The 27,884-nt window shown below is 36.8% G+C and overlaps 3 protein-coding genes across 5 annotated transcripts; 1 reads left to right on the plus strand and 2 right to left on the minus strand.

Moving 5' to 3' along the window:
* Positions 1–28: 28 nt before the first annotated feature.
* Positions 29–4,541, minus strand: LOC143472730 (uncharacterized). 2 transcript variants are annotated; one of them, XM_076970022.1, is made up of 8 exons: positions 3,554–4,541; positions 3,178–3,337; positions 2,473–2,576; positions 2,265–2,376; positions 1,983–2,158; positions 1,682–1,805; positions 1,257–1,407; positions 29–919 (listed from the first exon to the last, which is right to left on the minus strand). In XM_076970022.1, the coding sequence occupies exons 1-8, from the start codon at positions 3,918–3,920 to the stop codon at positions 686–688; spliced, it is 1,428 nt and encodes a 475-aa protein (XP_076826137.1). In that variant the 5' UTR covers positions 3,921–4,541; the 3' UTR covers positions 29–685. The 2 variants fall into 2 exon arrangements, with proteins under 2 accessions (XP_076826137.1, XP_076826136.1); XM_076970021.1 differs by having other exon boundaries at positions 3,178–3,340.
* Positions 4,542–4,676: 135 nt separating this feature from the next.
* On the minus strand, positions 4,677–27,701 carry LOC143472687 (transcription initiation factor TFIID subunit 1-like). Of its 2 annotated transcripts, none has more exons than XM_076970005.1 (42): positions 27,483–27,701; positions 27,249–27,360; positions 25,313–25,426; positions 24,793–24,874; positions 24,271–24,431; positions 24,004–24,167; positions 23,722–23,931; positions 22,779–22,964; positions 22,557–22,697; positions 22,439–22,483; positions 22,071–22,206; positions 21,732–21,921; positions 21,564–21,628; positions 21,326–21,465; positions 20,954–21,120; positions 20,705–20,885; positions 20,362–20,552; positions 20,019–20,133; positions 19,675–19,816; positions 18,976–19,078; positions 18,750–18,849; positions 18,416–18,496; positions 18,249–18,329; positions 17,904–18,023; positions 17,592–17,767; positions 11,978–12,101; positions 11,204–11,389; positions 10,909–11,031; positions 10,574–10,774; positions 10,208–10,419; positions 9,917–10,049; positions 9,547–9,675; positions 9,245–9,325; positions 8,936–9,097; positions 7,398–7,523; positions 7,158–7,279; positions 6,693–6,921; positions 6,418–6,486; positions 6,271–6,354; positions 5,929–6,079; positions 5,651–5,725; positions 4,677–5,306 (listed from the first exon to the last, which is right to left on the minus strand). In XM_076970005.1, exons 1-42 carry the CDS (start codon positions 27,588–27,590, stop codon positions 5,074–5,076), a joined length of 5,751 nt encoding a protein of 1,916 aa, XP_076826120.1. In that variant the 5' UTR covers positions 27,591–27,701; the 3' UTR covers positions 4,677–5,073. The 2 variants fall into 2 exon arrangements, with proteins under 2 accessions (XP_076826120.1, XP_076826130.1); XM_076970015.1 differs by lacking the exon at positions 4,677–5,306 and adding an exon at positions 5,435–5,565.
* On the plus strand, positions 14,519–16,955 carry LOC143470809 (uncharacterized). Its single transcript, XM_076969091.1, has 3 exons — positions 14,519–14,852; positions 14,988–15,168; positions 16,214–16,955. Exons 2-3 carry the CDS (start codon positions 15,021–15,023, stop codon positions 16,642–16,644), a joined length of 579 nt encoding a protein of 192 aa, XP_076825206.1. The 5' UTR covers positions 14,519–14,852; positions 14,988–15,020; the 3' UTR covers positions 16,645–16,955.
* Positions 27,702–27,884: the final 183 nt, after the last annotated feature.

Raw genomic sequence — 27,884 nt, forward strand, 5'->3', positions numbered from 1 at the left:
TGTACTAAACATCTTTAATTGGTGCTATATCATCCTGCAATGAATCAAACTAATGGAAAGTTTCTTCCAATACGGGACTGCAGAGCAATGTATTGTATCAAATCTCAACTTTGCGGTGAGTATCAAGTTAACAGAAATTTCATTCTCAAAGCATTTTCCTCCTGTTTCGCGTGTGAAGCAACAACCTTAATTGGTATTAAGTATAATGTCATAATAATAAACATTTCTATAGCGCTTAACAACGGATAAAAAAACGCTCAAAGACACTTCACAAAAAATAGATAAAATCGACAAGTCACGTACAAAATGTAAAAGATTAAAAACAGCAAAACGTTGATATTGATAAGCGCTTTGCTGGATCATGACAACTTGCCAGTTTAAAATGCAATCTAAAGTCGTCAGCTCGAAATGTAATCTTATAACTTACTTAACTGCAGAATTTATTTTGGTTCAAATTTGTATGTATTTAGTAAAAACATTTTGTAAAATTCATGCTAATAGAAGTGGTCATTATGAAAAGCTGACCATAGGCTTGTGAAAATCTTGCACTACGAACATTGCACACGCAGCAATATATACACAGTATGGACAAAGTTCATCCACTATTTAGTTGTTTTAATCTCCTTTGCTGAAAAGAGTATCGAGAAGAGTTTTCCAGCAGAGATTACCCGAAAAGAGTTTATTTTTAGACTACTGTATGCTCGGGCTGCTGTTTGTTATCGAAATCCGGTGCGACAGTCATATTGTCTGGTGAAATCCTAACGCTCTTGTTCATCGAGCCCTGACTTTTTAAGGTGTTTAATGAACTTTTCATTGACGATTTGGTCTGATTGCGACGATCGTCGTCGATATTTATCGCTGGTCTACGTTTAACTTCAACGGTCCGACAGCATTTGAAATCAAACAAGCTGTGGATAGCCTGAAATGATGAAAAACAATTAAAAAACAAAAAACACTGTTATAAAATAACGCACGTAAGTGAAGCTTTTGAAGTGATTACACATGTTTTAGTATATTTTGTAGCAGTGTAGTACTGTACACATGTAAACTAGTTGTTTTGGTTTTGGGGTAAAATGTTTCTGCTCGGCTTTGGAAGATTTTTATCTTACGGTAAATGTTCTTTTCCTCTTTTATTGAACCGAATATATCTTGGGCTAATTTTTTAAGCCAATTATTGGCCTTGAATCTAATTACGAGGAGTAGACTAATTTTCTGAAAAATTGTGTAAGTTCACCGTTTTTAACGAGTTTGTTTACCTGTTTCATGCGATGCAAAGTTAAATAAAAAACAATCGGGTTCAAAAGAGAATGCACCAGACCTAGAATTTCAAATGCGTCAGCCACCACGAGCGGGACTGTTTGGTAACCGACAGTGCTATCTATAATCATTAGCAAATTTGCTGGAAGTCTGCGGAAAAAAACAGGTACGGTATATAAGCAAATAAACCCACAAAAGATGCACAGGTTTTCTATCTTATTATATCTCATTCAACATAATTATAATATTATTAGAAAGCATTACGTGTGTAGCGATAAGGTCAATTTTATTTTTTTAGTTTTCTGCAGAATGTTTCAAAACATATAAGCTTACTCGTACATGACTGTTTAAAATTATAATTACAGATAAAATAATCACAAAACGCACAAGGCTTTTGGCAATTTTGTGGTGTTCATTTTGTTACCTGCACGTTATATACACAATGGTGACGAAGAAAATAAAATGCGTCATACTTCTCAGGTAGCTTAACTGAACGGAATGTTTTCGGCGGTAAATATCTTCAGGCTTCGGATCACCTTCGTCGTTATCTGAAGAGGACGTGCGTATATATGACGTCACTTTATGCGTGCATTGCCAATACCATGACGTAACACTATAACCTAGCGCACAGCAGTGAGCGAGAAATACTAAAACTATTGAGTGGCTTTGAGTAATTACAGCAATGAATGAAGATGTACTACAAGGAGTCAACATACGTAGCGTACCTTTCATGCGTTTTTTCCGTACCATCTTCAAATGCCACTTGTACGGCAATATGGCTGCGCATCCGCCACTATAATAAACTGTACGTGCGCATGCCACTATGACTACCACCAGCGCAGTAAGAAAAAGAGTAGCAACAATGATGGCGTATGTCGAGTCCAGCGACGGAAATAGGAAGCTATTGCATAGATCAGCGTTGTAACCCACACGGCAAAGATGTTCGACAACAATTTTTACTCTTTTAGGCATCTTAACTTTAAAAGTTCCCAAACGTTGTAGCCTACCTGCATCCATTGCTGTAATGACACGCCGCCGAACCAGAGTTTCTCAGGAGCACTCCATCACGGAAGAAACAGGAGCAAACTCTTGTGCAATTCCAAATCATCCCGGCACACACTTTTGTAATTAAATTAAAGCCAAATTTATAAGGATTGTAAGTACACAAGTTCTCTGTCAACTGAAAAACCTAGATATTGCAAAACTTCGACTTACGCATAAAAATTGATACCAAGCAGATAGCCAGAGAAATTGCGTAACTCTTCTTTCGGGATATTAATATCGACTTTTTGCGCTGCGCTCCTGGACTTGCAGCTTTTCTGATAAATAGATAAAATCATTCAGACCTTTAGGACAGAAATTCATTAATTAACGAGTTTAAAGTTTTTCCCGTTGCTACGACGCTAATGAAGAATGAACAGAAATTTGGTGCTGGTGCGTATATGTGTTACGAATGGTGGCGGTCTGGGGTGAGACTCATTAGATTTTAGAGAGCCATTAAAATTTTATTACTTTTCTCAATTCTGGAGGAAAACTCCATTGTTTAGTTATGCAAATGTCAGAAACAAAGAGAAGTTCAAACCGGCGTTCCTCAGTTTAAATTTTACAAAATGCTATTTCAATTTTCATTATCCATATTACTAATTTCTTTGGATCAATTGTATGCGAACAATGCAGTTGTATCAACTTTATAGGCCTGTTAAAAAAGAGACCACGTGAAAATACCCTGTCCTATTTCGAGCAGCGCAGATTGTTTGGCATTTTAAAAGTTATTCTCTAGTTAACCTTTTGCTCGAGAATGGTCTTAACAAAAACTGATATGAGAATAATCTCATGAACTTTACTGAAGCCATGATTCACGAAAACAAGCTTTCGTTCGTGATATGACGTTTATTGAATGTAGTTGCAGCAAAAACTCACCGAATTGCCGAGCTCGCTTGTTTAGGCATCTGGGCAGTGACATACTTATAAAAAGCAACCGCTATCATTGCGGTATGTCCTGCAGTTGAAACCTCGGCGGCAGTGAAGATTGCGGCTTTTACCGAATAAAACCAGTGCGTTTCATCCCGGTAAGTCTTATCTGCTGAAAATGTGGCAAGTGTTCAGCTTACAAGTAGGCCTATTTTAATACTAAGCTAATAGCAGACTAGCAGTAATGTAATATCATTGATGAAAACACTGATTAACGAGCGTTCATCTTCAGTTAAGCTTTCGCATCACTCGAATAATCTTGATACCTTCGGAAAACAAAGCCAAGTTCACTATCGGCTTTTCCATAAACCTATAGGCTACTTACGTGTGCCAAAGGTAGCTACATCGTTTTCATACATGAAATGGCGAATGCTGTTCGACAAGTTGATCAATCCAAGCAAAGTATCCCATAGGGCGATCACAAACGCAAAGATGTAGATATTTTGTTGAAATTTTCTCCAACTTTTTGCCAACGCCATGACTACTATCAGGTTGACGAGAAAGACTAAAACTGATATAATTATTTCGGGAATATCCAAGGAAGTTAAATGGGCGAACCTGTACGAAGTTTCATTCTCATATGAAACCAGGAGAATTGAGCAGTTTGAGATTGCGGAACTAGGTTCTGGAATGGAATAAACTTGAGTTGTCAGCAGGTATTCTTCCGTGGTCAGATCCGACATTCCGGACATTGTTCTTAAAGAAGTTGATTTTCCACAAAGATCATAAAATTCATTCAACCTTTTTGCTCGCTTTCAGTGATGAGAAAACTTAGTTTATTCTAATTCTTTTGTTCAAAATTTGATTGATTCCTACTAACTGCGAATTAACGACACGGTACAAATTAGTTAGTAGCCTACAAACGAAAAATCTCGTCTGTGTTGTGTTGAATTTTAAATAAGTGCTTTAAATACGGCTGCAGACTGAACAGTAATGACGCAATGCATGTCTTCAGTGCACTCCTTTCCCCAAATCAACTATTCCTGGTAATTTTGCTTACTAACGCAAAACGAACGAAGCTTGCGGAGCCGTGTAGAGCGTCAGGCGTACAATAAGAACCTTCACTTCCACCAATTCAACTCTCCCACCTGGCTCAAAGCAGCTTTCGCTCGTCACAACTTACTCAGTGACATCGTTTCGGTACAAAGGAAACCTCTGACGCGGTACACGACACGTCTGGCAGTAAAAAGGGAAATGAGCCAAAACTGAAACCAAGGTCGCGCTGGAAATGCCAATTTATATTCGCGGATGAAAATATCGGGGAAATGACCCGCTTCTTCAAATGCTTAATTATTTATGTAAGTTCCATCACCTTAACGGAACGCTAATGCACCAATGCGCAGGCTTTGCAGATGAAGATATTGATTTGGTTAATTTGCACCTAAAAGGTTTTCCAACCTGTAATGAATTCTCACTACTTCCTCAGTTTCTGGCTGCAGTTAACAAAATTTGCCATAGTCATACTTTTATCTACTTGTCATGGAGAATTTTAGATAAATTTCATAACATACAGCATATCGGTGACAGAATTACTGGAAACCATAAAATTATGTCAGCTTTGTTTTTGTAAAAGTTTCGTTCAAATATAACAATCGACATTGATTTGGAGGACAACTTGCATCATTTGACGTCACGCAGCATGGCAACATTTCGATAAAATGCCTGCATCCAAACAAACCTATTGCACTTGGTTTATGGTAGTGGTGGCGGGATGGCCGAAATAGATCCGTCAAAATAGTTCTTCGCCATCCCGTTCCGGCTGACGTATGCTCTTCTACGTAAACGCCAGTATGCTTACGTAAACAGACGTCACCCAACTCTGCGAGTAAGCAATACGATTGTCACTTAGTCATCTGTCATGTCGCTGTCCGTACCGCCGCCGACCGACACAAAACTACCACCACTACCGGCAGCATCGCTGTCTTCCCCTTCCGAGCTTAGTCCTAAGCCCGCGGGGACTGATTGTGAGGTCGGGGACTTGGACAGTCCCCGAACGGGCTTTGGTGCTGGGTCAGCATTGGCTTGCATCAACGCTTCGTCAAGGTAGGATGTTACAGCGTTGTACACAGGCTTGGGTTCTACAACATGATAACAGTGGTTAACCCTAAAGTAAAATATCTCGGCGCAACTCTTTAAAGCTGTAATACAGTTAAAAAAAACACAACATAACAGTAACGTAATGAAAAAAATAGTATAACAGTAATACCTTAAATCTAATCCAATTAACTTTAGCATATAGTAAAATAAAAAATCAAGATATAGGATGGCACTCTAGGGTTAACTTTTATTTTTAATTCCACTGCACAAGCTTTCGCGAGCATAAGCTTGCTTCATCAGCTGTACCAAGAGATCAATTAACCAATCAATTTTACAACAATAAATAGTACAAATATACGCAGTAGTCGAAGGAAGTGTTATTTACCTTCGACCACGGATCTTGGATTTTGCGAGGACGGTCTTTCGTCACGAGCATCATCGCTTGCATCGCTATCTGATCCTTTAAAAGTTAGCAAAGAAAATTTTAATAATTTCATTTGAATTTAAACTGGATAAAAACATGATGTTCCGTCCAAAACTTGTCAGTTTTTCACGTCGCAAATACAGGTTTCAGTACGAGGCTATTGGTTTAGTTGTATTGATCGTAACTACAAGATATCTACAATCAACTCCAGCTCTTCCATAACTATGTTATTTTATTACTATGAGCAAATGGATTGTCTCCGTCGTCTTCACTCTCCTCGGTTCCGCTCATCTCTCCATCGGACATGAGAAGATCTTCCAGCAATCTGCTCTTATTCGTGAAATCATCCGATCCCACGTCGCCTGCTGGGCCACCGGCCGCTTCGAACGCCTGGACAACAACAATGAATATCGTTGGTTATCGCAATATAATAATTAACTCGTTAGCAATTACATATCGATAACTGATCCATTCTAAGGTGACATTAACCTATAGAGGAAGTACTGTAATATAGACATAGATCTGTAATGATTAAGATAATAAACATAGAAGATGGATGTCTGAAAAATGCTTCTCGCTACCATATGCAATTGTTCATCCACATTTCTCGCTTGAAGTGAATTCTCTCCCATAGTTTCCACATCGACATCAGACTCAACGTTGATCTGAAAACACATGATGTAGATTTCATCGCCGCATAACTCGCTGATAATTTGCACTCATCTTACCATTTTATCGTCGGACATGTTGAACGACATATTGCTGTCTTCGTCCATGTCAATGTCTTCATCCAGTAACTATTAAGAAAATTCCAAGTGCGTGAAGTAATTTAATATACCAAAGATGGAGTTATGTAAGTAAATAAAGTAATGTGGGCCTACAGTCCTACACTGTTTCTGGGACTAAGTTTAATAAAAAATGCACAACAGTTTACAACAAATTATAAATCAGAAAACCTTTCAAGACATTCAAAAAATTGACGCAAAAGCATGAAGCCTTTTACCCCGGGAGTGGCAGGTTCCACATCATCAAGGTCAGCAACCTCTGCCTCGGCCGCCTTTTTCGCTGCAGCGATATCGTTCTCGAGTTGAGTGAGGTGTGAGTCGTTTTCCTCGAGTGTGTCTCGACAAACCTCGACGATTTTTCTAGCGGTTGAGGTGAAGTTTGATTCGGCGCCATTGAACCTGATGCTGTTGCTTAGGATCAGTTCAACGTGCTCCATAAATTGACCCCTGGGAATAATATCTGGTCTAGGCCGAGTGCTTGTAGTGAAAGTCGCTACGTTAGTATGTGGTTGTAGCAAAAAACCTATTGTTTATTCGTGGATAAATAGAACAATTTGACGCTGTTAAAATGGCACCAACTCCCAGTAACTAATACACTGCTTCGAATAGGCCCTTGGAAAGTTTTCCAATGAACATCTACATTTTCTATCCTACTATGGTAGTGGTTTTAAGTCTGAACTTACCTGTTCTGATAGAGATGTTTCTGTACATTCTTTCTGATCGTTCCAAGATCCATAGGACGTTCAACGACGTTGTAATAATTGGGAACAAACTTTCGATTTACAGGATTATGAAATGGCCAAGACTGTACGAAAAGAAGACAAAATATGCGTGTTTAACTCGGTTGTTAATTACTTTGCGCTGTTCTTACTATTGCCATTATCACTGCAAGTAACGGCTGTTGATCAAAAAAGATAACGTACGTTGGGGATAGTCATCATCTTCTGTGATAAAATGTTCTCCAGGATGAAGCTGAAAGCGACCTGGTCATCGTCATCCAGAAGTGGATTGATCGCTTTTTCCAACCGCATCAGTTTATCTTCCATGTTCTGAGATGAAAAGTTGGCTTTATCAATACACATTTCTACAGGGAAAAATACAGAAATAAATGGTGCACGGTGACTCTTTATACATTCGCTAAGAAAAGTTTTTAACCACTTAAACCCTGTGAGTTAAATATAGATTTTATGATTTAGACGCAATTTTGTGACATGTTGATGCAACTGACAGTATGTCCAGTATTGATGTTATTGCTGTATCGCTATAGCATAAGAAAGTATGACATTGGGCCGAGAAGAGAAGGAAGTTTTGGGTTCGACCGTTCGAGCTTAAATTTGCGTCATTAATTTTTGCTTCAGCTCAGCAACCATTAGTTTTTAATTAGAAAAAAAAGGCCGCAGTGCACAGTTGTGACTTCAATTACAGGGGGCAGTCAATTGAAGTATTTTGTTGCATCTGTATCCACAATTCTACATCTTTGTTTTAGCAGGTAAATTTGACACTCAGGTTTTTTCGAGCCTAAATCTGGTGGCAAAATTAAACGAAGATTTAGGCATTAAATAACATAAAGTTGCAAACAAAGCAACTAGCGCAGAAACGTAATTTATTAACAATGTAGGAGAAGTAACATGTTTCGGACATGAACATATGTCCTTCATCAGAGTGAGAAAGAAATGTAAATGTTAAAACCAAAGTTGTGTAAATATTTACGACTCTGTGCGGAAGTAACTGCAAGAAAAGCGGACGCGAAAATTGAAATTTCCAAGCAAGACGATAAGGTAAAACGATAATTAATAGGTGCAAAGGCATTGTTTAAAATAAAAGGCTGTGTCCGTTGCAGACGTTGCCAAAGGTAAGGTGCAAAAAATAACATTGACTGATCGAATAACGGTGGACACAAAAACGTGTAACACAAGTAATTACGGGCGTGGGATAGACAGATTAGTTATAAACTTTTAATAAAAACGATAAACCATTTTCGTAGGCTTGTTTATTAAGGGTTGGATTCAGTTGCTTTAAAAAAAAGGGCTTCGTGAATTTTGCATTCATAGTCTGTCTTGCATTTGCGTAAAAGTTTAAAGTTTTCCTCGTTATTTAATCCAATGCATGTTGAACAATTCTTAATATGATTTTTGACGGCCGATTTTCCAGCTCAATCTAAGCGCGTATGCTCTATGATCCATGTGTGAAAGTGACGTGCAGTCTTACCAATGTAAGTACATCACGCGTCATGCAGGCGTGTGTATTAGTACACTACGTTCGACAGAAGGTCACGGGGCACGCGGAATTTATTACTGAAGTAGTTTTCAACTTTAAACGAAGAGTATACGCCAAGTATTTCAATGTTAGTCATTAAACATTGGGCCCGATTCCATATCGGCGGCCGAATATTTATAAAAGTGATTGATAATGACGTACAGATGTCAATATTTAATGCAACTTCATCGAAATATAAGATCACCTTAAATTGCTCGTCCGTGTAGTCGATCATCTGCTGGGCTGTTTTGGTGAGTGAACTATCAGCTCCGTTGTAAAGACGAGAATTATTGATGATGAGCTCTATGTGTTCGCGGAAGTCGGCCCGAGACAGATAAGTATGTTTCCGAAGATTGTCCCGCATCGACTGTAAAATATCACGCAACTCAACATCAGGTTGAAGTACCACTGATCAAGTACAACGTTGATGAAGCGTTAAAACCCAAAGCATCCGGTTTAAACCAGATTAAGCTGGTGTAAAAAAAACGACTAATCTAATGTAAATATAACCGACCTGTAAATCCATTGGTTTTTCGACAATTTTGTAATAATCCTTGACTGCTCTTGGGTTTACAGGAGAGTGAAATGGAACAGTCTGCGATAAAATTAAGTAACATGATGCAATGAATTGCAACTGAAAAATCATAAACAGTAGCTCGATACCACCCAATGCTAAAGCGTGCGTTAACGCAACACGTCAAAAAAGCAGAAATAGAAATATGAGAAACCAAAGCGATTCAACTGGCTTAAACCTTCAAACCAATTGGGTCTAACCCCATCTACCATGTCCCGTCTACCATGCCGTCTACTTCTTACCGAAGGGAGGTCACGTATTCCGTTTAGGACATTTTCCATAAGGGTCGATAGAGTAACGACAGGATCCGCTCTTCGTCTTTCTTTTTTCTTCGCAATGCGCGTCAGGTAGTCGCAGTGACTCACTGAACCCTATCGAAGAAGATACGCGCAGGAATTGACAACCAACATGAAGACCTTTTTCGTATTGACATTTAGAGTTCATATAACGCATTCAAAGTAGGTTTTCTCTCTTAAAATTCGATGACTGACAATTACACTTACAAAGTTTTTACTTCAAAACCTCTTAATCGTGTGCAGCAAATTTAAAGGTAAAAGAACGGCAAACAGATATCATACACAAACGCCGTAGACCGTAAAGTTGAGTAGGTACCTGATGCCGACGCTTCTTCCTAGGTGGCATGGTAGACGGGGCGGCTTGATATGAAGGACCAGGCAACGATGAAGTGGACATGTCCGGTTTTTGAAACTTCAGTACCAGGGATTTTCTCCTTACTTCTTCTACGCTGAAATTTTAAACTAAAATTGAACATACTAAAAATATGCCTAAACCGATAGATTGCCTATTGAGTATCGACAATCCTTCAAAGATACAATTTACAAAACCAAGTCAGGCTTGAAGTTAAAGTATTTAGCCGAAATTTAACTTTCTATCACAAAATACTTCTTGATCAAATCTTTAGGCAAAGTGATCTTGGTTCCTTCAACTTTAACTAGATGATGGGAATCCTGAAATATCTTCCTCTCCATTTGTTCCTCCTGCTCTTCGGTGAGTGCAACTGGACGATCTGGGAGTGCATTGCTGCGACCATACATCGGGCAGTATCGGTTTGTCCTCATGTGACCAAGCTGACCACAGGCACCACATTTCATTTGCTACAAAGTACAATCGGAAGTCATTTGCTGAACAATAAAGTATTCTTGTCAAGAAATAATGGGCTGAAGCTGAAAAAACAGACACAAGTTACAGTACCTACAAACAGCTAAAGTTTAAATACTTTCTCCATGGCAGAAACAGTAGAACACTCACTGAGCTCTTTAAGTTTTCAAGTTTGATATCTTTCATTTTACGATCTTTTTCTTTTTTCTTTTCTCGATCCTGATTATTACGTTCCTTTTCTTGGTTTCGTTTTATCCTCCTGAGTTGCTCTTGGATTCTCCTCTTTTCACGTCTCATCTCCTCACGATGTTGCTCATCCATCATCATGAATTTTCTGATGAAATCTTCATTCTGAAAAAGAAATCGACATCATATTCTGTAGCAAAATTGCAAAGTTGCATCTGCACGAAATTCTGTTAATTTGGTAAAAAAGCGCAAGCCAAACATAACAATGATATGCATCATATCTTAGGTGATGAGTATACCTTGGATGATCTAATCTTTACGTAGGCTTCAATAACTTCTGGCTTTCTCACGGTTTCAATTCTAGTGTATTCAGTACCGTCATCATTCCGAAATTTTCGGTGAATTTTCAAACAGTGGCCAGCCTACACATTTAAAAGCAAAAATGGTCATGTTACTATGACATAACAACATTGTTCCCTAAAGTAAGTACAATCCACATTCTTATATTTTGATTAAGTTCACTTTTCTGTGCTACAGTTTTGTCTGAAACATAATTTGAGGATATTCCTAATATAGACTGAACTTCAAACTCACCAGCGAAGAAATACTAGAAACAGAAGCAGTGTCATCATCTTTTTCTTTTTTCAAAGAAGAACTGCTCCCAAATCGATTTGACAGTCCAGTGCCACTATTGCTTCGTGACAACGTCTCACTGCTGCGTTCTTCACTTATCATCTTTAATAATTCTTTTCTTTCCAGCTCTTCCTTTTCCATGGACATCTGAAATTCTACATGTTAATTCAAACAACAAAACACAATGTGTAAAATATACTACTGAAAAGATTTGTGAATCCTTTACAGGTGTTTTGAGCAACAGCAGTGGTAATACTTAATTTAAAACTGGACGACCAAAGTATATAAAACAACAATTGCAAAAATTATATTTATATCAAATGTTGATTTCAAAACTAAAACAAGAAATAGATTAACTACTTAGAGCAGGGGTGGGCAAACTGAGGCTCGCGAGCCGCATGCGGCTCTCCGGCATGTTTTTTGTGGCTCTTCTAGTCGAATCGTAAAATTTCAAACAAATTGTAAAGGCTACCAAGAGTACCGTTTATGAACGCTTCTCTCTTTTTCTTTTCCTTATTTAGGCCAGCATTGATGAAAAGTTGTTAATTATCCAAATTTAATGATATTTTTCGATTGAGGAATGCAGATATGGAACAATTAAACGACATAAACTATTTGTGACGTCATAATTTCTTATGACTTGGCTCGTCAGTAAAAATTTAACAACCAAAGCGGCTCTCGGGTTCAAAAAGGTTGCCCACCCTTGACTTAGAGGTTTAAGGTTGAGTTTTGCACCTGTACCGAAGACTTTTTGTTACTGAGTAAATTCTCAATATTTTTCCCCATTTCCTCAAAATCAGAATCATCAGCGGAGCTACTATCTTCATCAGTGGATAGAATGTCATGAGATGATAACACTCTGCACAAGAACCACGATTAACTTGCAGATTTGATACAAAATATGTATAAAATATGTCAAGATATTTTTTACAGATATGCATACACACATGGTTAAGCATATTTAAATAGAAGACTTCTTGGGCCATTTAGTTGTGATTTGCTAGTGGGTGGTATATTTATTATAAAACATTAAATAGCAAAAAATAATAAATTCCCTTCAAAAAGTATGACTGTGCATTCTGTGCGCAGTAAGTTGGGCTGATAACCTTGCCGGGTAAACAGAACTTGTGTTTGCTTTACGAATACTAATGCAATATAAACAAAAAATAGCAAGGCAAGCATAATCTACAAAAGCAAACGTTGGGTATGCATAGACCAGCCGCTGACCAAGGCATAAACAAATGAATTCTTAATGTGTAGTTCTCATAAATGGATTACAGTAATAAATAGCAAGCCAATTCCCCAACCACATCAACTGGGTGTACAATGGACACCTGGCATTGTTATATAACTGATGCGCTAACGGTGAAAGCAACGTAGTTAAAATTTGTTAGGAAATGTCACATAAAGTAAAAGTTTAAAACAAATATTATTAGCATTGAATGGAATAATGACTTTCACCAACTGATAAGAAAAAACCATTTAGCATATATTCAATCTGACAAAAATCAAGATTAACCGTTGTGTTTTGAATAATTATTAACAAATGTAGTTTGTATACTTTCAACAAAAAAGTTAAGAAGAATATGTAAACCAATTTATAAGTAAGTCCACACGTGAGGTATGGTTTACTGAAAACGAGAGTTAATAGATTAATAAATTCTACAACGAAGTAATGACTTTTTCACTTTCCAACGGCCAAACTGGAGCCCATAAGGCAAACAAATGTTTCATCAGGCGACGGGCAGCGTGTGCATATTCTCTAAAAGCAAACAATTCATCTCAAACACCACGATAAACAAAGATTGGCTGCTGAAAGGTATCACAGCTATAATGTATGAAACAGAAAGGTAAAACAGTGTTCTGTTTTAAGGATTGGGAAATGTGTGACGAACGACACATCAGGTAATCAATTTAGCACATAAGGGAAGCGGTTAGTCCAGCAAGAATACAGGAAATGAATTATAATCTGTGCTTCCCGTATCATACGCTGCTCACATGCACAGCTTGCTTTGTATAAAAGAGCCATCTGTGAAGTCAATTCGTTTATAGCACAGTCATTATATTTTTATACATTGTATACAGGCTTCACACAATTTTTGGATTGGATTATCATACTTTGTCTAGACAAGTAAGCTGATGCAGTTTGTGTAGAATCAGTATACTAAGGACTGTACAGTATGTTAGCTGTTAAAATAAATGACAAAAAAGTATATGCACATTAGGGTGAAACTGTAAACATGTAGATGGGAGTATACCATCTGAAACAACGTATACAAATTAAACATCAAATATTTTATGCCAGCATAGAGGCCTATTAAACCCAGTCTCAGTTAGCTGGCGCCATGCTAATGTACTTTATGTACCAGCCTACCCATTTTCTATATCCTGTACTTCTTATGTAAATACATAAGAAATTAAACACAACCACCAGGATATCCTGCAGTTTGTTCAAGAGCAAAGGCACGTCAGAGGTAGGTAATTCTGGAAATGTAAAGGGATCTGCTAATGTTAATATTTAACATGTTGGATCAATTAATCAGAAGTTCATTCAATGAAATAACAACAGTTCTGATGGCGTTTGAATGAGAAAAACTTCCTTTATTTTATCAAGAAACCTATTACATTGAGTCATTATGGCTCAAGTTAGTCAAGTATTATCAGTTTACTTAAGTTTATGACAAAGGTGCTTATAACAAAGAGAAAGGGTTGAATACAGACTCGATTGAGTTTATTATAACAAATCCCAATGTTTGTCTTGAAAGAGACAGGGCACAGTACTTAAAGCAACTGGAAATAGTGGCAGAGGGGTTGAAATACCGGTGAAGTCAACCATAAAAATTGAAAATTTCTCTTCCACATACAGAAAAAAGTCAGATGCAGTTAAGCATGCAAAGTTTAAGGACAGTTATTCAGGAACAAAATCAGATCGAGTTGAACTAAACACCACAGAATAATATTTGGGAGCGTTAAAAGTAATACCCAGTTGCCGTAAACATGGTTTACTAACAGGTATTAGATTTTAGTAAAAATAAGTATTAAGATTAAATACAACGCATTTTAAGCTGCATACAAATACAGTTATAATAACAAAGAAAATAGCTTAGTAACACATTACTTAGTTTAGTAACGTCTGGGGAAGCAAAGGTTGTTTATCAGTTCTGCATAGCAAATTATAAGCTATAGCACATGTGAGAAGAAACTATCGATTTTCACATGTCATGTGTCAGTAGGAGGAAAAACAGGCCTTGTGTATACTTAGGGTCCAAATTTCCGACAACTAAATAATTGGTTGACAAAAATGTATACATAGCTAAATAAAAAGAGTGAACAAAATGCACTGATGGATTTATTTCAGGAACTATCAGTACCACCCAAAGGACAAACATAATGGAATATACGGAACATTTCAATCAAGTCAGAGAAAGTAAATCAATGTGTGGGGTTTTACTTTACAATTTTCAACCAATTTTGTCTTTGCAGAGTTGTATAAACAAGAAAATAACGTGTACAAAAATAAGCTAAAAAGCAAGAACAACCACCTTAAATAAAAAAACTTTTCTTCTTTTTTCAATTTAATTAAATTTGCACGGAGGAAGAAAAACCTCAGGTAAGTTTTTATTTATTGCTTATTTTCCAAATTAAGAGCAGTGTAGGCTACTGAACAAGTTCTGAACAAAAAGAATGATTGTTGTTTGTTTGTTTGTATAATGTGTAGCACATTATTATTTTGTTTTACTTACAGACATCAAACCAAGAACTATTAAGTTGCTTGTGCATGAAAATGGGGAAAGATGACTCGATGACAATGAGGTTGGTAGGGGAAGCAGAATTTGAAGACGCAAATCTCAGTGATGCATCCGACGATGGGGAGAGAGTTGAATTACACAAACTCAAAGTCACCAAGGGGACATTCAGCACCATGAGTGAGTAGGCACAGTAGACAAACAAGGTCAATTGAAATTTGATATACAAACAATTGCAAGATAAATTTTATTAGGGATGTGCCTGATCAAAAACATTTAGATTCAAGAGAATAAGAATAATCGATTTTAATATTCAAGTGAATCCGAACCAAATCTGAATTTGTCAACTTTACTTATTGCACTTAATCAAAGTTCCGGATGAGTAACAAAATCATGCTCAAAGTTGTCATTCCATTGATGTATGACAGAAATTAACTTGTTTTCGAGCATTTCAAATTGCATTTTGGTGCATAATGTAAACTGAAAATTTCTTTAACTGAAAGTTCTGACTCCTCGAGAAGGCTGACTGTCCTTCCCAGAAAGTACACAGAATTCACACCAACTAAAAGTGAAAATTCAACGTTCGGCAAATCAGAAACTATAAAACGAACTTCTCTGTAACTGGTGCATATGGAGCTCACTGACAAAATCGAACGCAATTAAGAACACGAAAGGTCACACAGAAGTAAAAATTAAAGGTACAGATCCAATTAAATCTTTTAAAGAAATAATTTTAGGTGTGGAATATTTGTGTGGCACTGACTGCCACAACACAAACACTCACTAACATTTCGCCACCTTTGATGTCTACCTTACAAGTGGAGACTTCAAAGTTTTGCTTTTTTTTCTTACTTTTACAAAATATTGGATTTGACCCGAATCTGTCTACAAGATTCAGTCAGACTTGTAAGAAAAACAAAAATGGCTGATATTTGTGCGTAATATTCGAATTTGTGTTCCATTCGGTACATCTCTAATTTTAAATGTAAACATTACAACCCTGCAGCATGACTATGGATATTTCTTTCAGTCTGATAAGAAAAAATGAAATGACATAATCCCAATAAAGTTATGCAATAAAGTATCATTTACAACTAATAGAGCTGGTGCTGCTAATATTTTATATTTACTCTGACATTGATATGGACTGAACACGGAGAAGAGTTGGCAATATTGTACTAAAATGTATTTACAGGAAAAACATTTAAGTGTTTTTCTACTGCAGGTGGATTTACCCAGGTGGTTATTTTCTTAATGTTCTGGTCAGTCCTGATAGGAGTTTGCATGTTATCAATTCATATCGTTGCAAGAGAAGATCCAAAGAGACAAAAGATCATCCTGGTTGCATTGTCAGGAGCTTGGATCATTTTATCGAACTTAATTGCCTTTATTGTTTTCATAATCGACAAATTTCAAGCTTTCAACAATCAACCAAGAATGTCTGAAGCTTTAGTGCAATTGCTGTTTTTCCTGGGTGGAGTTGCAGGGGGTTGGTTAGCACTGTGCTTGACTTGCTACAAACCTCCTGGTTTTAAAACTGACAAAATGTCAGCTTTCATGTGCAGGGCAATGATATTTTCCGCTATAGGTCTGACAATCGTGATTGTGTTCCTACTAAAAATTCTTCTTCCGAACTTGGAGCTTTTGTCTGTGTAAGTCACACATTTTCAAATGTGCTGGAGTGTGCAAAGCACATCACACCGAATAGCGAAACCTGCTTGCTTTGTTCAGTGCCAACTTCATCATATTTATTGCAAAGAGTTGTTAGAGTGCTTTAGTCTTCCACCATAATATATGTGCATTATTCCATTTTGTTTATTCTATATTAAGTCGTTTAAAACTTTTGTGATGCACAGTGGAATATTATTGAGATGAAATGTAATTGCAGCTGTGTAGAGTTTACGCCAATTACTGTTTTTAGCATCGTGTGTAGTTCTGGTAGCATTAAAGGTACCAACAACATTAAAGTTCCAGAAATTAAAATTTAAGGCCGATATAAGATCTTGCCAATTACCAGTTTCTGTGCACTGCACACTGTTTTTAAATAAATGTTACATAAGCTAACTTAGGTTAGTTTATGAGAAAGGATCGTCAGCAAATTTTCATTTTGCAAATGAGAATAGGACAACCAATATCAAGATAATGGCTAAAATGACACTATTGTATGTTATTCACTTTACAACATCATTGCATTTGCCATCCATAGCCCTTCCGTGCACAATATTCATGTGAACATTATTCATGCTTCCAATGATAACGTAAAATTATATGGATTTGTAAAAAATAAAGCATAAATTGTGGCAAACACATTGTTAGACTACATACTAAAACGCAAAATTAAATAGTAACACTGGCAACTCTTTTAAATTGGTGTAACTACTTTTGCATTGAATTTAAAATCCAAAAATGCACATATTTCATTGCACCAAAAGTGCACATGTGCCATGTATATTTCATTAAAGCTAGTTGGTAATAACTTATTGCACAATGGCATAACAGTTGGCTGGATATAATCAAGATTATAGATAAGAATAAACATGCAGTAAATACACTTCATTAACTCTTAGTCCATAGCATTTGAGAACATGACATGTGACACTTACTTGTTTTGTAAGTCAAACAAGCGTTGACATTCCTCCTTATATCTCTCCTGGTGTTCTGCCACAGAGAATCTAGTGCCACGAGCAAATTTGCTCATTCCTCCCTCCCCAGTCCTGGCCTGTTCTGTGGACATTGTCCGAACGACGTGTATCACTTCCCAGCGTGACAACTTTCGAATCTTACAAACAATGCAATATTGTGTTGTTTTAAGGTTCAATGTGAAAACTTTACCATCTGCTAATACAAGCAATTGAAACTTGAGACATAAAATTTTGCGTGCCTCATCCACTGCACAAAACAGAGGAATAACATACTTCTTCATCTGATACACCAAACTTCTTCAACAATTGTTTGGCATTTGCAAGAGATAACCGACGTAAATCTGCATCGGTGCCAGTGACCAGTTTCTTGGGTGGAGCAGGAGCGGATTCAGTCTTTGGGTAGCAAACAGCAATGAAATAGAATTCTTGATTATCGGTTATACTCGACCATTGGCAGTATTTGTTTTATCATGGGTTTATTGGTAGTATGTGCCATTACGTAGTATGTGTTGTTGATAAATGCGTTCAAACTTAGATTTAACAAAAACAACATAAAACTATCATAAAAAAACTCCCAATAGATATGGTTAGCAAATGCAAAGGCTATGGTTAGCAAACCTTTGGCTGTTGAGGTTTCATGGGAACTTTAACATAAGAGAATCCCTCCCCACAACCAGTGGGATCAGCTGCACCAGTCACCTGCATGTTATTGTAAATGTAAAATAATGTTCTGGTTTAATCATACTTTGCGTTGCCTGCTGTAGGAAACACAATAAATTAATTACCTGCAGCAAACATTTCCCCTTCATGGCTGAGATAAACGCCCTTGTGGTGTTCCATGGTGCATTTAAAACCTCTTCATCAACCTTGTAGAGTACAAAATAGAATATTTATTGTAGTTTCCTTTGCATAGTATGTTGTCCATAGAAAGAACAAATGCATAAATCAGGTAAGATCTACCTTCGTAAGTTTTAAAGTCAAATCAAAAGGTAAAACAACGATTTGAGCTGAAACGACCAGCATAACACATTAAAGTCAATAAATTTCATGCTTGTCTAAATAGTTGATGTTCAGTGCGATAAAAAGATGTTTTGATGGTTAAAATGTCAAAAAATACACCTTTAGTTGATGTTCTTCCTCATTGTCATCTTCAGGTTGGTACAACATGGTTTTCTCTCCATAACCAGCATCTTTCAGCCGTTGTTCAGCTGCGCTCATGCTGGAAAACGCATAAAATTTTATTAGCCCGATTTCGCAATTCACAAATTCCTCGACTTGACCAAATACTGGCTATTAATATGTAAGGCACTTTGGTTAGGCAGCAGTCATACGATTAAATGTGCACCTGTAGAAGGCACAGGTTTGTTCTGGTGACACCATGGCTCGCATTTCATCTTCCGTGGGCAATCGGAAATCTTTCTTGATCACCCACCAGTTGCTGTCTTGACCTAAACATTAACCATTAAATCCATCGCCATGCTAACGCATACTGAGAAACTAACCAAAGATAGTGCCAGATGTGTACCAGATACAGGAAGATATGAGTTTGTGATACTATAGTCATCTGTTCACCTAACCCATACGTGTCAAACTCCCGGCCCGCGGGCCACATCCGGCCCGCTTCACAATAAAACTTGGCCCGCAATGTTATTTTATACATTGAACTATTTCCGGCCCGCGAGATCATTGTACAGTACAACTTTCTTTTTGCAAGCAAGAAACAAGATTATAAATCGATTTATTCCAACGCTTGTAATCTGGGCTGCTTTTTTCTTTATTGTCTGTTAATTCTTTAATGCTTTTGCAAGGAGATGAATGAAACATAATGATGTAAGATAAGAATAATCAAAAACAGCCCAGTCAAAAATCGTCAAAAAAATCAAAAATTTGGTGTTGTTTCGCTGGCTGTTCCAATTCATGTACTCGTGTCAGGAAACGTTCAATCAAGTTTTATCCTTACGGCCCGCGGCGTTAAATAAGTTTTGCGTTTTGGCCCTTGGTGCGATTGAGTTTGACACCCCTGACCTAACCTGAAGAATAATACCTGTTCTGTGGAAATCAGCACACAGCTTCAATCGCTTTCTTATGCTGCTCTCTGAGTGGTTTGGGAAAGCTTTTCGAATTTCTTCCATCCGAATCTTTTTGGGATTGTCTCTGCTTCTCGCAAACATTCGATAAATGAAAACCTGGTTCAGAATTCAGATACATTTGAAGTAACAGCATAGACCAACATATGATGAAATACTAATGAAGAGCAAGATTATGCAGTAATAATAAGAAACCATAGCTTTCAAAGTGCCAAAGTTTATTGGCGTTGGTTGAGAACCTATATCTGTACAGTATGAAATAATAAAACAAAATTATTATTTGATTAAACAACGAATGTACCTGCAAAAAGTCACGAACATGATTTGTAGACTTCTTAGAGTTTGGTCCAGGTACCTCAATGATTGGGCAGAGTTGTCCCACAGTGAATATGTATGGAACATGTCGTATGAAGTAACTTTAACAATAGTAATCAAAAATCAGAATAATTTTGATACAAAATTCGAACATCTACAAATAGTAGACGTTCATCAACAGCCACTGATTGAGAATTCATTCAAATTACATGACAACAAAATTGAAATGGCAAAGATGGAAGTATAACCTCGAAATCACTGGGGCAATAGGTGCTCAAAGGACAAAAAGCAAGCAATATCATCAAAACCAACAGTCACAAAATTTATACTTATGTCTAGTTCGAACGATGAGAAAGTCAGATGAGGCAGATCGATGCTCATATATTGGTGCCCGATACATGTTACATTCAAAAGCCTGCAGTGACTGGCCAGGTTCGAGCTTGCCAAGGAAAGGAGAGGAATGCGAGTAAACAATCTCACCATAACGATATCTCGGTGGATCAGAGTCCTTATCAGGTTTCTGTAATCACAATTTTACAATGACATTAAAACTGGCTTGTCCACATTGTAGATACACTGAAATGTCATGGTAACCGATTGGCATAACTGTCAGCATACCTGCACCATAGGTAAGATATGACGACCTCCAACGAAATAACAATAACAACTCACACGTTTGTGGTAATTTTTCACTTTCAATGCCATGCCAACTTGTGACAAGAGTGGAGGATATTCCTCGCTATATTCGGCAAGAATGAGATGTCCATCCAGCGCAGATAGATCTTCTGGTTTTCTCATGAAGAAGACTTCTCCGCCACCAGATGCAGCTCTCTCCTGCTCCCTTTGCTTTGCCCTGTGGACGATAGTTTTGGATAAAGAGTATTTGCACATTGATCTATTTATATCAAAGTCTCTGCCTACTTTTTCCTCAGATGTTTCATGACAGAGTGCACTGTGTGTGTCCCAGGTTTGGCCAAAGCTCCATGTTGATAACGTCGATATTGTGGTCGATGAAACAGCTGGAGTCTTGAAGGATTCATGAAAGTTGGAAAAAACATCGGTTGAAGCTCCATTGATGGAATGGAATGCTGTAGTATGGAAAATTAAATTTTCATCACCAATACGATTGTCTATCTCTAATCACATGCATTAAGTTATATGTGCTTGAAATCCACACAGGGTACAAAAATTTGACACTACTTTCAATATATCAAACAACTGCTGGAAACTATATCAACAGTATTAAGACAAAAGAATATACACTGAAGCCTTGAAATATCATAACTAAGTCACCTGTAGGACACTGCTCATCAATCCTAATGCAAGTGAGTTAGATGCATCTTTCTTTGGATCATAGAAATGATCGTTTGACAAATTCCACTGATCTTTTTTGGAAAGTGTATCATTATTTTCTTTTTCTAAGTCTTTGTTTCCTACAGAAAATGAAATAATCAAACTGAATTTACAATCCAGCAGCATGGACAACACTAATATAATTAAAAATTCCTTGGTTGCTTTTTCATTAACTTGCCAGATTTTCCTGATTTGGACTTCTTGCCATCCTTCTTGTGATCTTTAGATTGCATCCCTTCACCACTGTCAGTAAGGAACGCAAAAATGAAAAATATCATTTAAGGAGCATTACTTCAATTTCAAGTACCGGTAAGTATTTAAGTCTAGTATTGAGATAACAACTAACCATAGTTTCGGTTCATCTGGTATATTTAAGATGAGATTTTCGTCATTTGGATCAAAACGGAAGACAGTAGGTTTAGGGATGTGATCCATATTTTGGTCGTCCCAAATAATATCTTTTTCCCAGTTTCCGTATATCAACTCATAGTTGTCGATGGGAAAGATGGAACTCACGGTTTTGTCATCTTTGTCAGCTGTCATGACAAATTATATTAATTATGATATACAAAAAGAATTTGCAACATTTTAAAACAGCATATCACAAAATACGGTCACTGCTAAGTTACTTGCACAGACATTTGCATTTTAAATATACTGCAAGCACATATAGAAAATGACATACTGTTGTTTTCCTTTAGAATTCCTGTAGGTTTTTCCACAGCTATTGTCACTGGACCTCTTGTTCCAGGAGCTCCATGTGGTAATGCAGTTCGTTGGGTACTTGTGGGAACCCAGCCTGCTTGTGCAGCTCTGTCAACCTTTTTAAAATATGATATTAGTACAAAACAAACTGTAAGATTAAGATTCAATAGGCCTAATGTAATAATTACTTTAATATGAGATAAAATTTCCTTCAAAGATTAAACTTCCACAAAAATAAAAACCTTAAAACTGATAAAAACCCTTATGCATTGAGAACAACAGAATATATTTTTCAGGATCCGCTAATCATCCGTGGTAAGAAAAATAAACGAACCAGCAAAAACGTACCCTTAACTTATATCGCTCATCGATGTCAGAATTAGTGAGAAGGGTCTGAAACATCAAATACCAATATTAATACAAATTCAGCACCAGAAAATCTGCAACTGAACACAGAACCCTTTGCCTTTCCAACTTTATGCCGAACGTCATCTGCGTTCCAGATGATGTCATCCTCCCATCGCATTTGAGATACCATATAGAAGTGTTCAGATGAAGGAAAACTTGGATCATTTATCACTGATGCAGTCCCGTTAAAAACATCAGCCTAAGGTGGTTGACATACAATGAAAGATACAATAACCTATGCTAGCCAATGGACATCAAAGACGAGAACACTACTTCATACGTCAGGATCTTTCAGCTTGAAACCGTAATCAAATCCTTCTCCTGTCTCAGGTACACCAAGCATGTCATACCAGAGAGCAGCGGGACCGTATCTCCATTCAGGGATGTTTGTCTTATTAGAACCGTCTTGAATAGAGCTCATGTGTGCTGCTGTTTTCTTTGGATTTACTGGCCTCATCATTACGACCTTAAAGGTTACAAAATGGGTTGCACTTCTTAAATTACAAGCAAAAATAAGTTCAAATAAACCTGGTTACCATTGGAGTAGAGTGTCCCGGAAATTTCCCAACTAATATAATGTTTAATAAATAATTACAAACTATTAAAAACACAGATGATATTTGGTACAAAGACATCATAAGCATACCAAGTTAATGTTTATTTTACGAGTTCATTTTAGTAGCCTACAGCTTTTGACCACTGTTCAAAGCCCCGCAAGGCTGTAGCATAGGATTGCCGTACTGTGGTAGCCGCTTCATCTAAACACGGCTAATAATCCCACCTGCTTATAAATGAAACTTGAGGGTGGTCTCAATTTACTCCATTAGTTCCTGTTGTAAAATACCCCGATTAATAAACCCAAAACCTCCTGTTCGAACCCTGTTTTCGAAGCACAGTCACGTTAAACTAAGCGCAAAGACAAGGTGATGAAGGGTTTGAGCAACATGCGCTACATCAAACGCAACCAAGCCACACGCTGTTTGCCTGTTTCTTTTGCATTTTTGATAATTTTTTGATTGTTTTGTTGATCTTCCTTAATTGTACTGCAACGTCACTGTTATACAACTTACTTACTGACTTTGATTTCAACTACAGTAAGCCTGAAGTATATTTTGTTTTTATGTCTTTAGAACACTAGAACAATTTACGCATATGTTCTGTATATACTGTTACTGTATTTCACTAACTGTATTCTGAAATAGATTTCTAATGCACTAGCATACCTCCTCATCTGTTAAGCATTCTTCCAGAGGAGGTAACGGAGGTGAAAGAGCCTTCCAGGGTTGCATCCATTTGGTAGACTCTGGTGTGGGGTCGACTGCAGTTGAATCAGTCTGTTTGTTCCTTTTCTTCTTCCTTCTACGGCAATTCCTCCAGACGTTTGGATACGAGGTGGTTTTTCTCTTACCAAACAATCGGAGAAATCGAAGTACCTAACAGCACAGCAGAATGATAGTTTAAAATACAACAAAAGTTTTATTCATACAATATTACTTTCTACTTGCTTTGTTTGGTCGAAACTCAGGAAAAAGTTCACAAATGTCTGCTTTTGCAATCTTCTCCTCAAGAGCCTTGAGTTTCTGATTAAATGTAACATCCTCTTCTGCGATCTGCTGCTGCTGTAACAAACGTTCCTTTCTACGTTTTCGTTTTTCAGCTTTGGTCAGGCCTGCAAAATGTTATAAACTATAGCAAAGACTGTATACCTTAGATGAAAAAATGTGATAAAAAGTAGTGTGAAAGTTATTTAAAATCCTCGAATCAGTAGTTACCCTTTTTCTTCCTGTCGCCTTTTTGGCCACCACGTCTGGAGTGTTTATGCTCGGAATCTGAAGACAGCTTCCTATCAGGAGACGAATGTGACTGACGCGAATGTGAGACAATTGATGGAAGGATGATGTCACTTTCACTCGAATGCTTTGATTGCTTATATCTAACAAAATACGCACATTTTTAATAAGAAACATGAATCACTTCTTCCCAAAACATGAATGTTTAATTAGAAAAAGGCATCAAATCAGAAATCAGGTAAAACTAGTTAGCCATGCTTTCACCAAAAACGAAAAATTCAAATCTTCTCAAAGAAATTCGGCAATTAAAGCAAATTTATGTTTTGATGCAAAACGGTTTAAGTAATTATTACTAGTAATAAAATTCCACAAAAACAAGAAAATAATTGACTAAGAGACCAAAGAAAAGTTTCCTGTAAAAGATTGAGTATAATGTTCTGCATGTAAATGACTTAAAACTAAAGTTCTTTTTTGAAATAATGAAAGCAGATTTAATGAACTCACTTGCTAGGAGATGGTTGTTTGAAAATGTTTAAGTTGGTATCGGAACTGTCAGGGGCATCATAATCATCAGTTCCATCTGATCCTAGAACACAAACAAAAAAGATACCAAGCATTGCAAAAATATAGGTGAATTTGATTTACTTATAACTGACTGAGATAAAAATGTTATAACTTTTCATTTTCTTGGTGCATATCATTAAACAAATTTACAAACATTAAAAACACTATATATACACATAGAAATGACAACAAAAACCAACATTGGCAAGTTTTGTGGCCAGGATAACCTACCATCTTATGGCACAATTTGTACATTTTGGTCCAATTTTACAAGTTTTAAGCCGTTTGAGCTTTGCCACTTAATCTTGTTCAATAATAATTGTTGGTGGACATGCTCTTTACTGTGGTACAACTATTATTAACTAGTGTTAACGGTTAACATTGTAATTTTTGCTCTGCAGTTAATGGTGAAAAATAAACGACAGGATTTAAAAAATAAATGATACAATATGACGTTCACCTTTTTGAATTGCTGAAGAGGCTTGCTTCATGTCAGCAGAAACACCATTATCGTCAGCCAATTCATCAATGGTTGAATAATCAATGGCATCAGGTGCAGCAACTACCCTGAAGTCTAATTAAATCCAACAATAAAACACCACATTATCAAAGCAATCATATCACATGAATATTTTGACAAGTGATTCCTGTATACATATGTTTAAAATTAAAAAATTTGATGGCTTTTTCATTGTCACATATTATTCATTTACCACGCTGTTAGTGTAGACCAGGGCTACTCAACTATTTTTAGCAAATGTACAGTTACAAAATTTCAAAATTTGCTTAGGTCCGTTATAACTCTTATGAAATAATTTACAGTCATACAAATGTATTAAAATATGGTATATAAAATAATATAATTCTCTGGACGGGTATTAATTCAATTTTAAAACCTCTGGATTTTAGAATATTAAATTCTCTGGGTTTTTTTACACAACACATGAAATACGGTCTATACAAAATCCGGTAAAGCGGTATTGGCAAAAGTAATAAGCGAAATTTATTTATTGTTCTGTTAGTCACAACTAGTGGGAGAATTGGTATTTCTGATTTCTTGCTAGTTCTTTAAATCTTGGTTCTAAAGTAGTGAGAGCGAGTCGAAGGCAGTGGTGAAGGTTTTCATTGGTCACACAGATGCGAAATTTATTGTTTATGAAGTACATGTTTGAAAACGCTGACTCGCAGCTGTAAGTAGACCCAAACATAGTGAGAATTTGCACTGCTAATTTGCAAAGAGCATGAAAATTATTTGGGAACCCTTCCTTTGACCAAACCTTCTCTGGTGTATCACAGAATGATTTTTTCACCGCTATGTTCTCCTGGAATTCAGTAAGCTCGAGTTAACTTTTTGCTGCATCTACCCACTTACATGTGTCCTTCGCTTCAACTGAGAATTCTGTAATCATGGTTGATCTCTCATACTGTGATTTAAGCAGATTTATTTTTTTCTTTCTCTCTTCCGTTCCTTGATTATATGTCTTTTCAAATCCGCCTTGTTTGCTTTCATAATGACGTTTCAGATTGCTGCTTTACCAAGGCAACTTTTCAACTAGATATAAGGCAAAGTGGAGTTGAGCTCGCTGTGGGAAGAATAAAAGCATACTGTTCTATCCATTCTTCATTGAACAAACAATTTTCATAGTCAAACTTCCTTCTCTTGAAAGATGCCATATTATCTGTAATTACCGATTTTAGTTAAATTAGAAGTGAGCTATAAAGTTCTGCAAATTATTGTTAGTCTGGAGCTGAACAGAAGTAATAAAAACACTGCACTTTGTTCCAGTACATCTGCAAAATGAAACTGTTACTTGTTTTTACCCTTTGCATTTTACTCGCCCTTTTGTTTTTTTCCGTGGTTGCATTGTGACGTCAACAAGGTTTGTTTCATTTGTTTGAAATTGTGTTATTCTCTGTTGTTTTTTTGTTTTTGAAAACCAACGATAATGGATTTGGTTTTGTTAAAAAACTGGTGTCCTTTATGAAGTCACAAATATCGTTGTGACTTCATAAAGTTTCTTCATGGGTTGCAATTAGCGCTTTGCTTATGATGGGCTTTACGCAGAAACAGCGCTGTTGAAGGCTACATCTCCTTAGTGGTTTTGTATTAAACTTGTGTAAACATTGTTCTATCAACAAAAGATGGCGCAAAACGTCGGCTGCACCGATTAACAAACGACCTATCAACAAAAACAGCTAGAAGACTAGTTTGAGCTACCACTTACACACTCGCTGATTAATTGAATAAGCAGGAATAACAAAACTAATGATAAACGATTTCATTTGCGTAAATACTGAGACAGATAATTTCCGGATTCAACACTGAAAAGGTCCACATTCGGACCGCAGTCCACCAGTTGAGTAGCCCTGGTGTAGACGCTTATCATTCTTCTTACCTTCTCCTGGTGGAGCTTTATGCTGGATGTTGCCTGATTCTTTGGTAATTTCATTGACAAAATCACCCAATCCTGCCAAGGTGCTAAGTTGCATGAGGTGTGTCTTGGATTTCTGTACAAAAACATTAGCCAATATGTCAGCTTTGTAATGCACGATAATGTTATACGTAGGAATAAATTATTGCAAAAGACAACTAACAATTCTTTCTCGAACATATACATAGTAACACTAACCTCATCGAAAACATCATTTTCTAAATTTCCATGGTTGTCAATATTTCCAAACATAAAACCAACCAGCTCAGTAGAAACATGCTCTCCATCTGATTCACAATCAGACATAATGCTGGTCAGTTAAAGTTTGCAGTGAGTTTATGATCTAAATCGTAGTTTTCTACAACTATGTCAGGTTTCAAATGGATACGTATCATTATTGCTAAACAATGAAATATTCATAAACGATTTTATTTATAAAACTGAATCAGACTTCAAATACAACTAAAGCAAGTTGACTCATAACCCAACACCTATTTCCAACACAAAAAGCTGACTATAGTTTTTGACTTGATTGGTCACATTGTTTTGTTGGAAGTGGGCAATCGACATCCTTCTCTCAATGCATGATAGCAACTTGCT

Source organism: Clavelina lepadiformis, chromosome 1 (assembly GCF_947623445.1).
Source record: "Clavelina lepadiformis chromosome 1, kaClaLepa1.1, whole genome shotgun sequence".
NCBI classification, from domain to species: domain Eukaryota; kingdom Metazoa; phylum Chordata; class Ascidiacea; order Aplousobranchia; family Clavelinidae; genus Clavelina; species Clavelina lepadiformis.

Excerpts from the sequence above, each read along its gene's own strand:
- LOC143472687 (XM_076970005.1), bottom strand. The coding sequence starts at position 27,590 with ATGTCTGATTGTGAATCAGATGGAGAGCATGTTTCTACTGAGCTGGTT. Across the intron at positions 9,098-9,244 it reads AAAAACCAATGGATTTACAG|TCGATGCGGGACAATCTTCG; the intron begins GTCGGTTATATT and ends GATATTTTACAG. Across the intron at positions 6,487-6,692 it reads TGGAACCTGCCACTCCCGGG|TTACTGGATGAAGACATTGA; the intron begins GTAAAAGGCTTC and ends TTTTCTTAATAG.
- LOC143470809 (XM_076969091.1), top strand. The coding sequence starts at position 15,021 with ATGAAAATGGGGAAAGATGACTCGATGACAATGAGGTTGGTAGGGGAA. Across the intron at positions 15,169-16,213 it reads GGGGACATTCAGCACCATGA|GTGGATTTACCCAGGTGGTT; the intron begins GTGAGTAGGCAC and ends TTTCTACTGCAG.
- LOC143472730 (XM_076970021.1), bottom strand. The coding sequence starts at position 3,920 with ATGTCCGGAATGTCGGATCTGACCACGGAAGAATACCTGCTGACAACT. Across the intron at positions 2,159-2,264 it reads CATTACAGCAATGGATGCAG|CTTCCTATTTCCGTCGCTGG; the intron begins GTAGGCTACAAC and ends TCTATGCAATAG. Across the intron at positions 920-1,256 it reads CTTTGCATCGCATGAAACAG|GCTATCCACAGCTTGTTTGA; the intron begins GTAAACAAACTC and ends TCATCATTTCAG.